The 22,156-nt window shown below is 38.9% G+C and overlaps 1 protein-coding gene across 1 annotated transcript in view; it reads right to left on the bottom strand.

Annotated features, from left to right (window-relative positions):
* LOC129168198 (collagen alpha-1(XI) chain-like) overlaps positions 1-20,525 on the bottom strand; it is a 96,390-nt gene extending 75,865 nt beyond the window's left edge. Inside the window, exons 1-4 of the mRNA XM_054753193.1 lie at positions 20,156-20,525; positions 8,198-8,362; positions 6,060-6,273; positions 5,262-5,424 (exon numbers count right to left, since the gene is read on the bottom strand). Coding sequence (XP_054609168.1) covers positions 5,262-5,424; positions 6,060-6,273; positions 8,198-8,362; positions 20,156-20,249 — 636 coding nt within the window. The 5' untranslated portion in view covers positions 20,250-20,525. The remainder of the gene's footprint in view (positions 1-5,261; positions 5,425-6,059; positions 6,274-8,197; positions 8,363-20,155) is intronic.
* Between the last annotated feature and the right edge of the window lie 1,631 nt (positions 20,526-22,156).

Genomic DNA, 22,156 nt, shown 5'->3' with positions numbered 1-22,156 from the left:
ACAAAAGTTAACTTTTTGGAAGGTGTGTGTCCCATTACATCTGGTATGAAAGTAAAGCCGCATTTCAGAAAAAGAACATCATACAAACAGTAGAATATTGTGGTGGTAGTGTGAAGGTCTGGGGCTGTTTTGCTGCTTCAGGACCTGGAAGACTTGCTGTGATGAATGGAACCATGAATTCTGCTGTCTACCAAAAAATCCTGAAGGAGAATGTCTGGCCATGTGTTCATGACCTCAAACTGAAACCAGCTTGGGTTCTGCAGCAGGACAATGATCCAAAACACACCAGCAAGTCCACCTCTGAATGGCTGAAGAAAAACAAAATGAAGACTTTGGAGTGGCCTAGTCAAAGTCCTGACCTGAATCCTATTGAGATGCTGTGGCATGACCTTAAAAAGGTGGTTCATGCTGGAAAACCTTCCAGTGTGGCTGAATTACAACAATTCTGCAAAGATGAGTGGGCCAAAATTCCTCCACAGCGCTGTAAGAGACTCATTGCAAGTTATCGCAAACGCTTGACTGCAGTTGTTGCTGCTAAGGGTGGCCCAACCAGTTATTAGGTTTAGTCCGCTATCACTTTTTTACACTGGGCCGGGTGGTTTGTATTTTTGTCCCTTCAATAATAAAAAGTTTCATTTAAAAACAGCATTTTGTGTTCAGTTGTGTGGTCACTGACTAATATTTACATTTGTTTGATGATCTGAAACATTTAAGTGTAAAAAAAATCAGGAAGGGGGAAAACACTTTTTCACACCACTGTATGTTTGAAGACAAAAAACTGCATCTCAGCTTTGTGATTGATTCAAATTAGAAAGACGTGATTTACTAAAGTCATCACACGTCACGAAACAAAACCATTTTTGGAAAATTAGAATGGGGGAAAAGTTAGTTAATATAAAGACAACAAAGTCAAACATATTATAACATTATGAGAAAAATAACATGCAAGCGTGAGTACATTCATAAAATTAAAAAAACAACAACAACGGAAATGGAAGAAGGAGCAAAAAATGTGTAATTAAGGAGAAAAAGTATTCTGTATACTATACTGTATACTGTACACTGTATACTGTATACTATACTGTATACTATACTGTATACAGTATAGTATACAGTATACAGTATAGTATATACTGTATATATAGTAGTATACAGTATACTGTATACTGTATAGTATACTGTATACTGTATATGCTATAATGCAACCACGCCGTGGTTGTGACGTGATTTCCACGTGACAGTCAAGCTCGCTTAGCGTCATCCACGCACTTCTCTCGCTCTCTCTCTCTCTCCCGCTCTGTGTTTTGTTGCAAAAGGAAAATCCGATGATGTCACCCTGACCCGCCCGTGACACCAATCAGGGCCCAGATGTGCGACACGTAACACAGCTGCCCGCATCGACGACCGTATGAGCAACGTCGTGCGAATTCCCAGCTTTCATTGTGCGACTGTGCACCAGCGTGCTGAAGGTCCAGCTGGCGAGGGGGCGGGGGGTGTAATACTCTCCAGATTTTCCCCCAAACGCTGCCTCTGTGGCCTGCATTCTTTTCATTCTAACAGCTGTGCACAAACAAATGCTCAAATCTGGATTTCCAATTAGTAGGGAAAACACGCCCCTTAGCGTTGCCTTAAGGCTAAACTACTGTGTTTATCTTAGCATCTAGGCTGAAATACTTGAGTTTAGCTTAGCATGGAGGCTAACAGACATGCGTTTAGTAGAGAGGCTACAAGAGTTGGCTTTATCTCCGCATAATGTCAGGATATGTTGAATTTAGCTCATCAGAAAGGCTCAATGAGTTGCTCAGCTTAGTCTAAAGGCTAAAGACTTGCGTTTCGCTTAGCATGGGGGCTACAATTACAAAGTTATCCTCGCGTGAAGGCTAACGGAGGTGAGCTTTGCGTCAAGGCTAAAAGAATTGGGTTTAAATGAGCTTGAAGGCTAATATAGTTGAGTTTTGCTTGGCGTGAAGGCTAGTGTGAAGTTAGGTTTAGCTCAGCATACAGGCTAAACGACTTTTAGATGAGTTTACCTGAGTGTAGAAGCTAAAAGATTTGGATTTATCGTAGCGTCTTAGTGTGTTGGCTGAAAGAACTGAGTTTAGCTTAGCCTAAAGACGAAAAGACTTGAGAGCATGGAAGCTAATAGACTTGTGATTAGCTTAGCCTAGTGTAGAAGGTAAAACGTGGTTTTATATTAGCATGTAGGCTGAAAGAGTTGAGTTAAATTTATCTTCGCATGGAGGCTAAGATAATTTGGTTTAGTTTAGCACACGGGCTAACAGACTTGAGTTTATCTTAGACTCGTGAAGAGGCTAAAACGTGTGTGTATCTTAGCATGCAGCATGGGTTGAGTTTAGCTTAGCATACAGGCTAAAAGATTTGAGTTTAGCTTAGCATAGTCTATAGACTAAAAGACTTGAGTTAATCGCAATGCGTCTGTGTAGGCTCTCAGTCGTACAGGAGTTGTCCATCGAGGAAAAGGCTTCTTGAGACGTCATCTGTACTTCTGTGTAGAAGGTGTCGGACGTTTCGCTCCTCATCCGAAGAGCTTCGTCAGCAAACTAATAAGTGCTGGTAGCTTAGGCCTTAAATACAGTAAGAGTGGGCGGAATTGGTGTGCCAACACCCTCCTCCTATTGGTTCGTTACACTAAGCCTGGGCGGAGCAGTGGTATAATCCTATCCTGTTATTCACACCTACGATAAAAGGGAAGTGTCGCTCCCTGAATTGGGTATGAACGACTCTGATACTGGCTTGTTAGCATCTATTGTTCTGGCTCGGCCCTGCCTTCACCTCATTTGCAAGACTAAGAGCTGTGGGTTTAGGTCTCAGTAACCTGCTGAACACAGGGTCCAAATTAAACCTCAAACCTCAAACCTGAACCGGAATGGTGGTTTGAGGTTTAATTTGGACCCTGTGTTCAGCAGGTTACTGAGACCTAAACCCACAGCTCTTAGTCTTGCAAATGAGGTGAAGGCAGGGCCGAGCCAGAACAATAGATGCTAACAAGCCAGTATCAGAGTCGTTCATACCCAATTCAGGGAGCGACACTTCCCTTTTATCGTAGGTGTGAATAACAGGATAGGATTATACCACTGCTCCGCCCAGGCTTAGTGTAACGAACCAATAGGAGGAGGGTGTTGGCACACCAATTCCGCCCACTCTTACTGTATTTAAGGCCTAAGCTACCAGCACTTATTAGTTTGCTGACGAAGCTCTTCGGATGAGGAGCGAAACGTCCGACACCTTCTACACAGAAGTACAGATGACGTCTCAAGAAGCCTTTTCCTCGACTTGAGTTAATGTAGCATGGAGGCTAAGAGAGTTGGGTTAGAGAGATGGGTTTAGCTTAGCTTAGCCTAGTGTACATTAGCATGTAAGGTGAAAGAGTTGAGTTGAATTTATCTTCGCATGAAGACTAACATAATTGAGTTTATCTTAGCATACGGGGTAACAGACTTGAGTTCATCTTACACTCGAGGCTAAGAGAGTTGGGTTTAGCTTAGCTTAGCCTCAGATGAAAAGACTTCAGTTAATTTACCATGGAGGAGAACAGAGTTGGGTTTAGCTTAACATACAAGCTAACAGACAGTTCAGCTTAGCCTAGTGCAGAGGCTAAAACATTTGTGTTTATCTTAGCATGTAGGCTGAAAGAGTTGAGTTTAGTGTAGTGTAAAGGCTAAAGACTTCAATTTACCTTAGCGTGAAGGATAGAATAATTAAGTTATCCTTGCTTGAAGGCTAACAGAGTTGAATTTAGCTTAGTATAGAGGCAGAAAAGATTTGTGTTTATCTTAGCATGGCCGTAATAGTTGAGTTGAGTTTAGTTTAGCCTAAAGGCTAACTTTGTTGAGTTTATCTTAACATGGAGGCTAACAGAGTTGGGTTTAGCTTAGCATGGAGGCTAACATACTTTTGAGTTTAGCTTAGTGTAGAGACTAAAAAGAGTTGTGGTATCAGGAAATGTTGAATTTAGCAGAACACAAAGGCTCGATGAGTTGTTTAGCTTGACATAAAGGTCGGAAGTGATACGTTTATCTTAGCGAGACAAGTAAATAATGCTAAGCTAAACTCATCGTTTAGCTTAGCATAAATGCTGGAAGTGCTGAGTTAGCTTAGCATCAAGGCAAAATCTGCAAAATCTTTTGGAAGACAAATGAAATGGCTTGTTGAAAATGGTCATGGAAGAAAAGTGTTTGCTAGGATCTTCTCCCCTGAACTGGTAATTAGCGTAATCCAATCTCAGATGACTGTGGTTTTCACGCTGGCATTCTTTCCAAACTCGCACGCTAGCTTTTATTGCCTTACTTCACCGCGCTATATTTTTTTCATCCACAGTGTCAGGATGCTAAAGCTCACCATAGAAGAGGAAGATAACCATGTGGAAAAGTCAAGTCTTCACTTTGCCAACATTCCCAATTCACACTTCAAAGCTTGTCTGATGTGAGCATTTTTATTTCTTATATAACGGGTCCTAGCCATCCAAGCAGTACAATGATTTTTAACAAACAGAAAGTCGTGTCGAAAATGTGTACTAACTATGTGACTATTGCTCCGGCCTATAAACGTCTCACTTTACAAGCCAATGAAAGACCAATTAAAGGTCTGGCAGCATGGAGCCGACATTTCCAAACCTCCTAAAAACATAAATCATTGCAATTTAGTGCTTCAAAAACACATTAGGCTAGCTCATTTACAGCAAGACTTAAATGAAGGTAGAAAGAAGGAACTTAGAGTGGAGGCTAACACAGTTGAGTGAGGGTGAAGGCTAAAATGTATGTTTAAATTAGCAGGAAGGCTAAGATAGTTTACTTTAACTTAGCACGATAAAGTTTAGCATTAATGCTATATAAGTGGAATTTAGCTTAGCATTCATGTTATAAGTGCTTAGCCACTTACCTATGACTATAAGTGCTATAGTATTTAACATATACTTATCTCTGTTAAATAAATGAAATGAAATCAAGTCTAAAAAAAAGTTTACTTTTGGACAGTGTACCTTACAGCGAAGGCTAACATAACTGAGTTTATTTTAGCTTAGCGTTGAGGCTAAACAGAGTTTAGCTTCACATGGAGGCTAAAAGTTGTTGTATCTTTGAATTAGCAGGAAGGCTAAAAGACTTTCTTTTAGATTAGCTTGAAGACTAAAAGAGTTCAACTGAGAGTGAAGGCTAACATAGTTGAGTTTAGCCTAGGGTGCAGGCTAAAATTTATGTTTAAATTAGCATTCTAGCATAGCCTTTTGTCGTCTTCGTTGTTACCTCAAAGACTTGATCATCCAGGATTCTGGTGCCAAAGACGGCGATGCCTTCCGTGTTGATGGTGGCCAGCTGGCTTCTGGCTAAGGGCTTGGTCACCTTCCTCTTACAGTCCACGATCATGGTGACGCTGTTCTTCTCCACGCTGATAGCAACACGATGCCATCTGACCAATACAAACACAACATCAAGGTACATGCTAACACGTAATAGTCTAATGCTAAACGCTAGGCTAACTGTTCTCCGCAACACCATTTAGCCTCGGGAACCTAGCACAGTGGAGACCCCACAGACATCCCCCCCAAATAAAAGCTGCCGATGTTGCACAAAACTTGATCAAAATGACGAACTATGTTTTTACTTTGGTTTTTGTGGTGAAAAATACGCACCCGGGCAAAGGTATGTCGAGTTATTCCGACTGTTTGCAGTACTTAGCTCCTCTTTACACTTGTGCAATAGTTAAAAATGTTTAAAAAAAAGACAATAAGAATGGCACATTTTTACGCTTTACTATTAACGGTGGTGAACTTCTTTTTACACTTGTATGACAACAAGAATGGCATGTTTTTATGCTTTACTGTTCCCAGGGGTTGATTTCTTTTTACACTTGTATGACGATAAGAATTAGATGTTTATTGATAATCGATCTTTGACGCAGGCCGCCTTTTAGCTCGGGTAAAGCGGCACTTTGCTGACCTTAAAACCCAATGTTGAGTGTTTCTGCATTTTACTAGCAACACTGCTTCACTTCTTTATACACTTGCATTACAGTTAAAAATGGTAAAAAACTGTTTGACTTACTTGCCGTCGGCCAGGTTGATGGAGCGGAACAGAGGGTACTCCTCGGGGGCCGGCTTGCCGTGCTGGTCCTCGTACAGGAAGATGGGGGCGCGGCCCACCTCCACGCCCAGCTGCTGCACGCCCTGTTTGTTGTAGAGGGACAGCAGGAAGGATTGGAGGCCGGCTTTGGGCTTGATGGTGAACAGGATGGAGAAGTCCTCTGGGAAAACTCCCCCTGGAGGTCATGCACGATAGCACGGTTCACAAGAGTCACGGTGATGCAAGTTGTGGAAAAATGCAGCAATGAAGTTGCACAAATCTCATGCGAGTCTTTAGAAAATCCTGCCAGACTTTAGTTCAGCCTGCATCAAAGCATTGTTTTGCTTTTTTTGGCTTTAGGCAGCCAGCGTCATCGCAAGGGCGGTCACTCGTTCATGACGTGAAGCCGCACTGTTTCGTTTTGCGCTGTTTATGCTTTTACAGCACTTAAGTTCACCCCGTCGCCCCATCATCACCACTGTCACGAAGTTTAGTCCTTAACGTCCCGATCTTCACTTCTTTTTACTTTACCACAGTTAAAAGTGATAAAATGATAGGATGGCGACAGTTCATCAATATTTAGAGATTGTCCTGTTTTATTTTTAAAAAATTATTTAAAAAAATCAGTTTGACCCTGAAAAATATAATTTCTCATAATCATTTAGAATTAGTTTTTTTTTTTTTTTTTAAATATTTTGCATTTTAGAAAAGCCCATTTATTTTAATTGTATTTGCTTAAATTATATATATATATATATATATATATATATAGGGCCCTGGTAGGGCAACCTATGACAAACAGGTCCTAGGAGAGGGACCAGGCACACAGTGGCTCATCGGAGCCCAATGAAGAGAAATAATGTTGGACCTTGATTTCCCTGCTGTTTACCGGGCCCCCCCTCTGGAGCCAGGCCTGGAGGTGGGGCACGATGGTGAGCGTCTGGTGGCACTGCCCAAAGAGGCCGCAAGTGAGCTCACCACTCATAGGAGGAGCCAAAGGGGTCAGGTGCAGAGCGAGCCGGGTGGCAGCTGAAAGCCGGGACGTTGGCGGTCCGATCCTCAGTCGTAGAGGCTCGCTCTTGGTACGTGGAATGAATGTCACCTTTCTGGTGGGAGGAAGCCGAGCTGGCGTGCAAGGTGGAGAAGTTGTGGCTAGATACAGCCGGACTCACCTCGACGCACAGCAAGGGGCTCTGGAACCAGTCCTCTCGAGAGGGGCTGGACTTTATTCCACTCTTGTTGTCTTTAATGAAATTATTATTTTTGAAAAACCCAAACAACAAAAAAGATGGTGACAGTTTGACCCTGGAACAGATGAATACTATTTATATTATTTCATATGGTGAAAAAAAAGGAGCTGATTAGCTTTAGCAAAACAACACCAATTCCAAAAATATCACAATCTTATTTTGAAAAAACACTTCCATTATATCTAGATAGGTGGATCACCTTTCAAAAGGCTTCACTATTTGCATCCTTTTGTGCTAAGCTAACCTCTAACTCTTCTAATGTACTTAGTTTTCACGTCATTTCCTGTTTTCTTCTCTCATTTTGGTTTTCTCTATCTTGCCATGTGCGGGCGCTTTGCAGTCTCTGGAAAATTGTCATGGGTAGTCGAGGCTGCTATTTAGGTGGAGCCGAAAACACAGAGCAATACTGATACCGATATGAGCCGATACCTTATTTTTATGCCAATAGACACGACAGATTTGACGACATATGGCAGCAAGAGATGGAAGGGGGGCGACAGGCGTTCTCTGAGGCCACATCGACACGTGCGGACCCAAAGCGGTCATTACACAGGCTGGAGAAGGCCGTGTGGTCACTTTCGAGGAATTCTTCATCTCTGCTCATGTTCCCAGTTTCAGTTTGAGTGCTTAGGAGGACGAACGGAGCTCTTGAAGTGCAGTATTGTACAAATAATGACCGCTTCTGTGTCTCAGAAACGGAGGCAGACGGAGAAAGAGGCTGGCAGCAATTAGACTTCACAAGAGTTCCATTATTGACACTGGCGCTCCACATTGTCCTAAATGGACCCAATAAATCCCCAGAGCAGGAATAACAACAATCTTTTCCTGCTCTGGGTCTTTTTTACCACCACTGAATGCGACGATGTCTACCTGGGAAGAGCTGCTTGGTCGGAGCGCTGATCTGAGCGTTCTTGCTGACTCGGTAGGCGATGTCGGGCTTGGAGCCTCTCCTCATTGGGCAGAACCCGGGAGTTTTTTTCACGCCTTGAGGGGAGCTCTTGAAGTCCAGAACCTTCAACACATCCACGGGCTCGGCTGTGGCGAAGAGAAGGATGCGTCAAGTTCAACTCTTACTGAGGGAAATATCATCACATTGCAATCAATGCAACTAATTAGGAACTCAAATGCTCGTTCACACATTGCGACATATCATAGCAATCCCTGGATACCTTGCAACTAGCCCCCCGTGGTGGCTGTGGGCTGCAAAACAAACAAAAATGGCTGTTTTGGTCGTTGACTCAACAATTTCTATCCAAGAGCTGAGAAAAGACCCGAACCCGAAGCCACACATTCAGTTAAGTCCGTTAAGTCCAGTTAACTTTCTTTTACCCGACCAAAATGAAAAATGCTAAAATTATATGATGGCAACAGTTTGACCTGGGAATTGATTATTTCTCATCATTATTGAGAATTTGTTTTGTTTTATTTTTCACTTTTGTATTTACATTTTTTTTAATTCAAACGAAGAAAAAGAATGGTGAGGGTTTAACTCTAGAAAAAGAGTCTTTCACATCATTAATTAGAATTTGTTTTTTGTTTTGTTTGATTTTTTACTGTTTTATTGAAATTATTTAATTATTAAAAAATCCAAACAACCAAAAATGGTGGTGATAGTTTTTACCATATTTTTACGTATTTTTATCTATTATAATTGTATTATGTTTTTTTAGTTTTTTTAAAGAACCAAGGAAAAAGGATGGTGACGATCAGACCGTGCAACAGATGATTTTTCATCATTATTTAGAATTTGTTTTGTTTTATATTTTACATTTTTATTTTTTTAACTAAATTTATTTGTAGTTGTATTTAATTAAATTAATTTGAAAAAAATCTGAATAAAAAAACAATTTTTACAATTAAAAAAAAAAATTTATTTAATGAAATTATAATTTTTTTAAAACATCCAAACAACCAAAAAGGATGTTGACCCTGTAACTGATTATTTAATTACTGATTACTAAATTTATTTTGTTTAATTTTGAAAATTTTTACTAAAATGTATTTAATTTAATTTAATTTTATATATTATATGAACAAACTAAATTTTAAAAAAGTATATTTTCCTTTTTTATTTAAAAAATGTGATTTAATTTATTTAATTATTATTATAATGATTTATTAATTCAAAGAACTAAAAAGGATGGTCACAATTTGACACTGGAACAGAGGATTTCTCATCATTATTTAGAATTAGTTTAGTTTTATTTATTTTTAATTACTTTTATTTTCATTGTAGTTGATTATTATTATTATTATTATTATTATTTAAATCTAAACAATGAAAATGGATGGTGACAGTTTGAACCTGGAACTGATTATTTCTCATTATTTAGAATTTGTGTTGTTTTTGTTGTTTTATTTTTTACTTTAAAAATTTTAGCAAACGGTTTAATCAGCAGTCTATTCAACAAAATAAAATCAATAGTGCAAAGTAACTAAAGAAAAGCAAAAACTAATATATTGACAACTATTGTCATTCAAGTCATTTGGTTATTTATTTATTTTATTATTTATTTTATTTTACAAATGCCAGGAGTTTTTACACAATCAACAATGTAACAATATTAACAACACAATAACAACAAAAAAAACACATTTGTAAAATTAAAAACACAGAAGAGAAGTGAAAAATAGCGATGTCATGATACGGATATCAATCTGATACTGATACTACGCTTAATATTTCAGTGTCCCTAAGCCTAATACACACACACATGTTTATGATATCACTATTAAACATGCTTAATTTGTGCTAAAATGCGTGATTAGGTGTCAAACGTTACGCGTCCAGATACGTTAGCAATATCCAGTAAATGCCGTTTTAACCGTGTCACTGGCCTGCACGTCTCTCTAGCGCATGGGTGTTTTTCCAGCATGGGCTACATAGTGAAAAATGAAAGGATGCAACTTTGCCACTTCGATATTTTGTAAAGCAACACTAAGAAGTAATATACAGTAAATATATCACAAGAAAAAACTGCATCTGACTTTATCAAGTTCACTCTTTGCTCTTTTTTTCCCTATTTTTGCTGTTGGGTTTTTTTCAATTTTCCAAATATTTCAACTTTGTTCTTAAATAATTTTTGTAAATTTCTTTTTTGCCATAATATTATAACTTTTTTTCTCAACCTAATTTTCCAAAAATGACAAATTTATCTTGTTTTGTTTGTTTCTCATCATATTAATACTTTAAAAAACATATTTTTACTTTAATACTTCAACTCTATGCAACTAAAATGACTTTACCTCATAATACAGTATAGTGTTCCCTCGTTCACCTTTCGCAGATTGGCTCTTTTGCAGGTTTTATTCAACTATTCAACAGCGTATGAACGTGCATTGTGTTCTGCGTCCTTGTGGTGTATTACAGTAATCTATTGGTGCTCTGTTGCATGTGTCTGTTATTGTATTTACTACTGCTACCAGTAGAGGGTGTTGTTTACTCGTGAGAGTTGAAGATGTGTCCAGACGTGTCCGGTTGGTCTCAGTAAATATAGAGCCACAACAGTCCTGATTGGCTAAGGGAGAACCCGCCCATTGTGTTCTGCGTTCTGATTGGCCGTAGACCCATCCATCCATTTGCTATGCCGCCTATCCTAACAATTGCATGGGTATGCTGGAGAGTATCCCAGCTGACTTCGAGCGAGAGGCGGGGTAAACCCTGGACTGGTCGTGGCTGTAGACCATTGTCAATTAATCTCCTTCATGCAGGACTGCCTGGTTCCTGTTGTATGGTTGCTAGCTGCTAGCGATCATACATGCTGAATGAAGGCAGAGGTTATGCGGAAATGTGATAAAATGTTAATGCCTGTCTGAGAAAAGTGTATAAAGTTTGTGGTGAGGGGTTTTACAGCCTTAAAACATATATAATAATAGTACAAAAATATAGTTGGCTACTTCACGGATTTCACTTATTGCGAGCTATTTTGGGAACCTATCCCCAGCGATAAACGAGGGAACACTGTATTACGAGTTTATTCTTGTAAAATTGCGACTTGTTTTCTTGTTAGAATATGACTTTTTTCTCTTAATATTTGGACTTTATTGTCGTGAAATTACAGCTACTTTTGTCTGTCTGCTTTTTTTCATTTTTTTTCAACTTTCTTCTTGTAAATTTTCGACTTGTAATTATGACTTCATTCCCATAATATTTTGACTTAATTTGAGTAACATTAGAATGTTTTCCGTAACCTAACTTTTTTCATTGTTTTGTTTGTTTGTCATAATATTACAACTTAAAAAAATAATGTCTTTCTTTAAAATTAAAATTTTACTCTACTAACATGACGTTTGCTATTCTCATAAATTTGCAATGTTATTCTTTTTTTGTAGTTACAAGTATATTGCAACTTTGTTCTCTTAATATTTTAATTTTATTCTTGTAAAATTACTGTAGATTGCTCTATTTTTGCAGCTATTATTTTCTTGTTAAATTGTATTTTTATAATGTGCTCTGAGTATATAAAAAAACTGCCGTGGGCCACAGTTTGGACACCCCTCCTCTAGTAAAAGCATGACGTTGCTCGGCTTTATTTTATTAGCAACAGGCTTTGCACATGTGATCATTTTTATCATCTTCACTTTTTAGCCAATGTATAAAGCAGGATTTTAAGTCAAAATGATGTCTTTTTTTATATTATATTATACTACACTATATTGTACAATAACCAAAACAGTGTATGAAAACTGAGGAAAAATTTTGGTGAAAATTTTCATCAAAACCAAATCAAACAAAAACTGGGGCAGTTTAACTGTAGAATTATTTTCAATAAAATGTTTTTTTGTTAATGTTTTGGGTGTTTGGAATGGATTCATTGGATTTGCATTATTTCTTGTCAGAAAAATTGTTTTGGTTTTCGTACGTTTCAGTTGTCATCTGATATCTTGGAAGGAATGAATTAAAAAAAAAGAGGTTCCCTTTTATTTAAATCAGAACTGCTTCTTGTTTGGATGTCAGACTGCATTCCTGACGCTGGTCCTTGAGCCTTTTCTGTGCCATGTCCTGCCACGTGACGCCTTCCAGTGATGATAGCGAGGAAAAGAGACCGGATGATGGCATTTGTTTAAAGTGTGCGGTGAAAGTGTTGGCCTGCACATTGTTCCTACCGAACAACATCACGTATACGTCTTTAGCAGATGTTTCTTTAACAGATGATTCTCTGCCCTTTGATCCGCTGCTTTCTCCTTTCATTGACTGGCACTGTCCACTTCACTCCACCCACATTTACACTGGGTTTTATTTTAAATATAGACAAAACCGCAAGATGTAACGATGAGAAAACGGCACAAAACAGCAAGTCTGACTGCAACGGCTGGCCAGCTTTCTTTTAACATCTGCCAAGCATGAAAAACAAGAGGTCTTCTTCTCAACACCGTTTGTCTGGGAGTTAGCGGGATTATGCAAAAACCACACCACTGATGGAACTTTATGGAGCACAAGCCCAACAAGAACCCACTGAAATTGGTGCAAATCTGGATAAAATGCATGTAAGTGGCATGTTTAGTTTTCAGTCACAATGGAACCGTTTATTCCTCAAAAATTTGAGTCCTATCCATCTAATTGTAAGATCTTACATCATTCTTTGTGAACCAGGAGGTAGTCTGTTAGCTAAAATACGCACAGAAAAACGAACAAAATGAAAAAAAAAGCAAAGTTATTTTTTCATTGACAGTTAGCAGGATTAAGCAAACTCGACATAACACTTTCACTTTTTGGAACGTGTGTGTGAACAAGAACCCATTAAAATTTGGTGCAAATCTGCATAATAATGCACATAGATCAGGGGTGTCCAAACGATTTTCCAGTGACATAGTGAAAAATGAAAGGGCCACTTACTGTAGATATTTTGTAAAGCAACAAAAAAAAGTATGATTTTAGGATGAAGTTCGACCTTTGCTCTTTTTTACCATTTGTGCTGTTGTTTTTTTTTTAATTTTCCAAATATTTTATCTTTCTTTTTAAATCCATCCATCCATCCATTGTCTATACCACTTCTCCTCATTAGGGTCACGGTGGCATGCTGGAGCCTATCCCAGCTGACTTTGGGCGAAAGGCGGGGTACACGCGACAAACAACCATTCACACTCACATTCATACCTATGGACAATTTAGAGTCACCAATTAACCTAACATGCAAGTTTTTGGAATGTGGGAGGAAACTGGAGTACCCGGAGAAAACCCACACACACACGGGGAGAACATGCAAACTCCACACAGAAATGCCCAGGGGAGAATCGAACCCAGGTCTTCCCTCCAGACTGTGACTGTGTGGCCAACATGCTAACCACTAGATCACCGTGTGGCCTTCTTTTTAAATAATCATATATACATATAATATAATGATTTATAATAATGATTTGTTTCAAGACAAAAAAAAAAAAACAATAAACGTTTGGTGCAAGTCTGGATATAAAATGTTTAGTCCTGACTATGGGCACCCGCAGGAGACCACTCCCTGAGCTTCTCAGAACTCGAGATGGTTTATGTTGTGGCTCTAACATGTCAGAGATGTACTTTGGCGCAAGACCATGAAAAGACATTATACACAAGCAGAGCTGTTTTAAAGTCTATTCTCTGAGCAACAGGAAGCCAGTGCAGAGACCTGAGTACTGGACAAATATGGTCATACTTCCTGGTTCTAGTCAGGACTCGAGCAGCAGCATTCTGGATGTACTGCAGCTGTTTTACAGCTCGTTTAGAGAGCCCGGTGAGAACGCCATTACAGTAGTCTAGCCTTCTGAAGACAAAGGCATGGATTAGTCTCTCTAAATCTGGACACTATTCCCTTCATTTTGGCAATGTGTTTTAGGTGGTAAAAAGCTGATGATGTCATTGATTTAATGTGGCTGTTAAAGTTCAGGTCTGAGTCCATTACTACCCCTAGATTTCTAACCTGATGGTTAGGTTTTCTAGAAAGCATCTCAAGGCAGCTTAACTTCCTAACCCTGCACCACCCTGCACCACCCTGGAAGCTTTTCCTTTAACCCCCGCCAAGCGTTTGTTCCAAGGATTTGTTTCAGGTAAAAACCCAATAAAAGTTTGGTGCAAATCTGGATAAAAAATTACATAGATGACTTGAATTAACCTCGTTGTTTGCAGTTTAGAGTACAAGTGGTATTGGCCCTTCTGACTAATAATAACAACTTACAGTACATCATTCTCCATCAACCAGGGAGTAGCTTGCTGGCACAATATACACAAATTTGTCACGCCATGACTTAGGTTTGATGGAACTGTAAATAGTGGTCTTGTCCTAGCTGGCCAACATAGACAATAATACTGGATGCGTTTCCACTTTTTCCCCCCACTTTTGTTACAGAAATGTACAGTGATACCTTGGTTTTTGTTCCAAAAGGTCAGTCGAAATTAGAATCGTACAAAAAACAAAGCATTTTCCCCATCAGAAATCATTTTATAGCGAATAATGCATGCAGAAAATAGTAGTAAATGAAATGGATAAATGAACATTTAACATCACTTTTACTTTCAATGAAGACTCTTGCGAAGACGAAGATGAGCGGTGAGGGAGGAGGGGACAGGGAATCGGCACGGACACCGCCTTCATGTTTTGCTGCGACTTCTCGAATTCAATTCAAGATTCAATTCGATTCTGCAAAATAGTACGCAGGCAAACGGACTAGTTTGTGAGGCACAATGTCTGTCGGTATGTCCAGACAGTGTACAAAAACCGAGACAAATACTTTTTGGCAAAAACTGGGAATTACAAAAACCTGTATTATTGGATTACTGTACAGTAATTCCTTCAAATTTTTCTGCTTCACTCTTTCACGTTTTTTCAAAAGTATATTCATGATTAAATCATGCTGTTTCAATTGAATATGGTTGAATATGGCCTATTACTAATTTTAAAAGAGGCATATTTAAGCAAATGTTATGTATTTTGGCCTAAATGAAGCATTTTCAAACAAAAAAATGCCAAAATTAAGTAAAATACAAAAATAAGGCATTCAGAAAGTGCTGTAAACAACAGGAAGTAAAAAAGGAAAACAACAAGGAACTCTCAATGCTAACATATGTGAGTCTATATTATATCTTATTTATGTCTTATGAGGCATAATTTCTCTGAATATGTCTACTATATTGGGTAATAGGAGTGTAAAGGTTTCTATATGGGTGTTATTTCAAGTCTAGAGGGCTCTAATAATGTTAAAAAGTGTATTTAGAAAGCGGTAAACAGACTTTCTACTCCAAAAATATTCAATTTATAGATAAAGAATCCTATTTCGAGAAAACACTGTACTTGTCTTTTTGTAGTTTGAGTCATAATTCAAGTACTCCATGTCCCACAAATAAAAATGGTACATTCCTGTTTTCTTAGGTCCAGTAACACACATTATGAATTGTGTTACGGAGTCGAGGCTTGTTGTTGACGATAACTTGTGTTGTGTTGTCATGACGAATCTTCACAATACATGTCATTCATTGGCATCTACAGTCATGGAAAAAAATATTAGAGCACCCTTGTTTCTTCAGTTTCTTGTTCATTTTAATGCCTGATACAACTAAAGGTATCTTTGTTTGGACAAATATAACAATTACAACAAAAATAGCTCATAAGAGTTACATTTTTTGACAGTACAATGCTATAGCTACTCATGTAAGAACTTTGGTTATTATCAAGAAAACCATGCAAGTTGCTAGATATCAGCTCTTAAATTAAACCCTTATGAGTTATATTTCTTATCATCATACCTTTAGTTGTACCAGGCATTACAATGGATCAATAAACTGAAGAAACAAGGGTGGTTTAATCATTTTTTCCATGACCTTATATTGCCTGGGTCTTGTCAGAGCGCAAGCTCTGATTGCAGAAACTGCATCTGTGTTTTACTGAGTGCAACTGATGCTAATCCTTTGCGATTAACGTCCATTCTAAAAGTCAGGCTTCATGAAAATGACCAATACAGACAGGAGACATATGTCCAGACATCATTTGTTTCTTTGGTGAGTAGGAAGGGGGGCACGAGGATGTGTCTACTTCAAAAGATGGAGGGGACGCCTCAAATCCCCCCTTGAGGAGATCAGATTTATGTGGGAAAAAAAGCCTCCAGACAACATTCATACGCATTTGACAACATCAAGAGCACATGACGGCACTTTTTCCAAGTCGCTATTGTAAATATCCAATTACCAAGTCTGGATGGATGTCACATAGAGCCGTCTGTGACGCCTGAAGTCATAAAAAAAACTCCAGAAAACGTCAGATAAAAACATCCGTCACTTAATATTTCCACTACTTTTTTTTGCTTGAGTTGGCGGCACGTGAAGCCAGGGAAGTGCTGATTGTGCTGTTCCTGTTGGGTGGCTGCTTAGAGTGGGGGCTGGTGGACTTGGAAGTCCACATGTTGAAACCATTATGGACCTGGCACCACTCCCCACACGCCCCCCTAAGTAAAACATACACAAGACTAAACTAGGATGGCCCCATCTTTTCTTTATGCTGCTACTTCTTCTTTGAGCTGAAAAATAGGAACCTGAACGATTTTAGGAAGGAGGTGGAGGGTTCCATTGGTAGAAAGGACCCCCATGCATGGTGATCATAGTGTTTTTTGTTGGTATTAGTATGAAGCGCTGCATTGTCGGCATTTATTCTGAATAATATAATGCTATTGTGTTATTCCCATTCAATATAACAGCTTTTAAAATTGCCTGATCAAAAATTATTTTAAAAGCCTAATATATATAAAAACTGTACATACATATAATATATAGAAATATTATATATTATATATTTTATTTAGAAAAATAGCATGACACTAATGGATATGCTTTCAAGCATAGAGCTTTTGCGTCTTGATTAAAAAAAAAAAGTTTCCTTGCGAGAATACCTTTCTGCATTACTGCATACCTCAAGGCCTCATATATTCCAGATGTGCCGAATTGTTCAGGACACCCACCCCCAACCTCATTTCTTTCCACTGCATATCCAAAAAAAGCCATCCACCAGCTCATTGTTCATAGATTATCAACTATAATGATGACTCGGCAAATTTAATGGTGTGTTTGTGGGCCATTAACAGCTCATTTGTCAACATGTGTCAGCAGCATGTTAACAAGCTACCAACTAGCACACAGAAAACAACTCAGGTGCAAGCAGAGACAAAAAAAAGCCCAATCCTTTTCAAGAGAAAGCAGACACATTCATTTCGGATGATGGACGCTTAAAAATCCCCCACCACCACCACCCCACCTCCCCCCGTCTGCTCTCCAGGCTTGAGGTTTGATGTGGAGCTGTGATTAAGATGGAAAGCTTCTTGGCGGGGACGAGGGAGACGTTTCTTTTTGGGATGTCTTTAAGGAGAGGCGCTCTTAACGAGGGTCTAGCAGCAATGACAGCAATTAAAGTCCTCCCTCTCCTCCCCCCCGCCCCCCAGGGATCTCACAAATGTTTGCATATCTTGCAATTATGGTGAGCTTCCATCTCAATCAGACGGACAGGAAGCTGCACTTTGATGCTTGCACAATATAAAAGACTCTCTTGTATGCATCATAATGACTATTTCGTTTTGGAGCTCTAATACTAATCCTAACAAAAGTCAGTACTTTTATATTCCATGGCAATATTCCGCACAGTATGGACGCGTCTTTGGCTCAAAAGAAATATTATTCAAAGCTAATGTGACCCACATATGTTCCTTTTTTTCTAAGCAGTCAAAATACTCCACATTTTCTTTTTCCTTTTCCATCAACGCCCCCTTTTTCGAGTTTTTCAGGGGAGCTCGGCGGTGGATCATGTGGAAAGATGGAAAAGATATCCTTCAGGCCAGGATGTGAATTCCATCAAGCCACTCTCTCTGAAGTTCAAGGCTTTGCATCAGACTGTTTTCTGGGCTGTTAAATAACAAGTATGGGTCAATTAAAGCATAGTGTTTATGCAGAAAGCTGAACGCATGCAACTAAAATGGAAGACGAAAACATTCTTCCTCATTACTGCAGCAAAAGTGTTGTGTCAAAACTCACTTCTTTCCATTTAGTCTGTGTTCACACTTTTAAGGTCAACTCTAGTACGGGAAAAATTAACAAAAAAAGGCCATCATCAGAACTTCACAAAAAGTGGATGAGTCTCGGAGCACTTGCAAATGTGAACTCTACACGGACCAGGGTTAAAACAAAAATCCTGCAGAAATGACAAATATGTAAGAGAAAATACAGTGGAATGGTTGTCTCTTTTCTCCGCAATCTCCCTCTCTATGTGTGACAATGGTGCGCTTTAAAGTATATTTTAGAAGCAATTGTTGAAATGTAAGCTAGTAAAAATAGCAAAATATACAAATATTCAATCAAAAGTTTTGGAATATTTGAGTTATGTCACGTAATATGTGACAAAAGCTGTCCTTACTTGCTGTATATGTTCTTTACTGCACAGCCTTTGATCACATGACACAAATACCAGTGTTAAGGTGACAGTAAAAAGCCTGTAAAAATGAGAAATGCGTAAGAAAAAAATGCTCTGGAAGTGCTTTCTCTCTGCTCTGCTCTCTCCCTCTGTGTGTGTGTGACAACGGCACGCTTTAGAAGTATATTTTAGATGCTCTTGGGGAAATCTAATATGGTAAAAATAGCTGAATATACAAATAACGTACTGTATTTGACTTACGTAATGAAATACAGTCATGGAAAAAATGATGAGACCACCCTTGTTTCTTCAGTTTATTGATCCATTTTAATGCCTGGTACAACTAAAGGTACATTTGTTTGGACAAATATAATGATGATAACAAATATAACTCATAAGGGTTTAATTTAAGAGCTGATATCTAGCAACTTCAATTGTTTTCTTGATAATAACTAAAATCCCTTAAGTTCTTACATGAATAGCTATAGCATTGTACTGCCAAAAAATTAACTCTTGTTAGCTATTAGTTATATTTGTCCAAACTACGGTAGTTTGGTTGTATCAGGCATTAAAATGAACAAGAAACTGAAGAAACAAGGGTGGTCTAATCATTTTTTCCATGACTGTATGTGACAAAAGCTGTCCTTACTTGATGCATATGTTGCATATGTGCAGCCATTGGTCACATGACACAAATACAAGTGTTAAAATGACAGTAAAAAGCCTGCAAAAATGCTAAATGCGTAAGAAAAAAATGCGCTGGAAGTGCTTTCTTTCTGCTCTGCTCTCTCCCTGTGTGTGTGTGAGAATGGTGCTCTTTAAAAATATATTTTAGAAGCTTTTGGTGAAATCCAAGAGGGTAAAAATACTGGAATATACAAATATTCAACAAGGTTTGTTTGTTAGTTCATGTAATATGCTCTTTATTGTGCAGACGTTTTTTTTTCACATTTTTGAGTCTCGAACCACAATTCTTTACACAGCCTCAGTATTCCCAAGTATAACAGCCGACCCATTTTTATGACAACCTCATCATAAAACAAACAAGTGAGCCAAGTTCACTGGCAACGACAAGCACTTCCTCTCTCTCTGTCTTGCTGATGTTCATATCAGCGCTCACCTCAGCCGACCACACCTAAATGTGGTGTTTTGGGGTCGGGAACCTTTTATCACTGCCAGTCTAATGTAACTCCAAGACATACATGTATTTAAGTCATAAAAGTGGTTAACAGAAGGGTCAAGCGAGCGTATGGACACGTGCAGGAGTGTAAAAACAGGTGCAAGTGATATATTTGGTGGAAAAAAGGCACACATTTTGTACAACATTTATGTTAATTAAACTGGTTCTCTGACACACTTTGCTGAGATATTGAGAAGGGTTTAGGATTAAATAAACTCTGCTTTTTTTGGACATGTTGAACTGTGCAAGTGTAAGGATTAAAGCTTGAAGGACTGATATAACGACTCCTACCTGCTCGGATGGAGACAGCTTGCAGAATTAAAACAAGGACAGTGGCCAACCACCTTTTCGTCTTCCACCTAGCGGGCCGCCTCTGCATCTCCATGGTGATTCCCACACAGATGCGGCCTTTGGCACAATAGAACAAAAAAAAGCTGCTTCCCTTTCCTCAATCCCAGGCAGGAGCAGCAAAGTGTGTGGTGCAGGCTCTACAGCTCCATGTGGGGAAGTATCACAATGCCTTTGGTGGGCCTGACTGGAACCTTCAGACCTTCGACAGCAGACCGGCTCCCCCCTTCAAGTGAGCTCAGCTCCACACTGATGATGGAGTTAGGATGAAAAAAACCTGGAGGTTTCTTGAGAAGGTTGGAAAAGAGCCCAAAAGGAGGATAGTCACTGTGGAAATCGTCAAATCACCAGTGGGGAAAGTTGTCTAGGGGCTGGCCACTCACGCCTCCTCACCCCCCCTTGGTCCTCACTTGGTCCTGCCCCCTTTTTCACAAGAGCATCACTGGGTTCAGGTGCAGCCCAAATGGCAGGAGGTTCCTCAAAGAAGCCTAAAAGCTGTTGAATGAAGTGCAGGAATCACAAAAACAAAAAGACTACATGCAATTGAGGCATCGGGGGCGGAGTCGTTGTTTTAGATCAGGGGTGTCAAACTCATTTTCACTTAGGGCCACATCGACATAATGGCTGTCCTCAATGGGCCAGATGTAACTTATAAATGAAACTAAATGTAATCGAATGTAATGTAAAATAAACGTAACAACTCCTGAATGTTAAATAACTCTAAATTTATTACTTATTCAGGTGACAAACATTACAGTTGCATAGAAAAAAAATATCTTTACTTGTTGCTCTGTTCTAACATAAATCATTTGAATTTGTCAGCTTATGAAACCCACACTACTCCATCAATCAAGGATCAAACTATGCAAGTGAATTAAGAAAAATAACATAAAACACAAGTTATGACATTAACTTTGTTCAAAACGTTTTTGTCAAAGTTAAAATGGGCTTAATTACTGTAAAATCAACTGCTGTGAGCTGCTAACAGCATGTATGACAATGATGTAGCATTTTACACAAAAAAAGACTGCACACAGTCTTGCATCCAACTGATGGTTTGACTACAATAATTTGTCTGCATACACACATAAAACCTGCAAATACTAATAATTGCAACAGTAGCTACACATAAATAATATGTAATCAACTAAAAATTACAAAATAAAAGTTGACTACTTGTATATTGGTCAAGATTTTAGGTTAGTAACTAACCTAAAAACTGATATTTTTTTAAAGCCTGTAATTGGTCGGGACACACCTGCTCATAGACGTTCAGCATGCACTGCTTCAAAAAACGCTCCCTCTGAAAAACACTTGGAAGTGTGGGCAATTTCTTCAGCCACAATAAAGCTAGCTTCCACTGCCGCATTGTTTTTGGCTGTGTATTTCGTGACCACACTCTGCTGCAACCGCAGTTTGCCTTTTAATTCTTGGGCAATTTGTTGCTTTTCTTGAAGGCTAGCTTTTCCTCCGCCTTTAGTGTCAAAATGCCGACGCAGATTGTACTCTTTAACAACCGACACCGCTTCGTAACACAAAAGACATACCGGTCTTTCTCCTTGAAGCACAAACAAGTACCCGCCTTCCCATCTTTCTTGAAACGGTCTTATATCTGCATCAACTTTTCTCTCCCTGGACATTTTGGGATCATTATTTGTCAATTCAACTCGTTGGCATTGATGTGGAGTTTAGTGGCGGTGAGCCGTCACTTTGTATTGTAGTCGATAGGCATCAAAGCACGCTTTTGACCTATTTAATTGCTCTCATGGGCCAAATAAAATGATGTGGCGGGCCACATTTGGCCCGCGGGCCTTGAGTTTGACACGTGTTTTAGACATTCATTGACATAGTGTGCAAGGTCCTGCATGGGCCACTGCTTCATATAAAAAGCCCCAGTAGCTAAAATCAAATGTTTTCCAGACTGCAGAGCTTCCTCTTGCAGAC

Source organism: Dunckerocampus dactyliophorus, chromosome 2, assembly GCF_027744805.1.
Source record: "Dunckerocampus dactyliophorus isolate RoL2022-P2 chromosome 2, RoL_Ddac_1.1, whole genome shotgun sequence".
NCBI classification, from domain to species: Eukaryota; Metazoa; Chordata; class Actinopteri; order Syngnathiformes; family Syngnathidae; genus Dunckerocampus; species Dunckerocampus dactyliophorus.
Note: the sequence above shows the minus strand (reverse complement) of the source record. Positions and strands in the feature narration are given on the sequence as shown.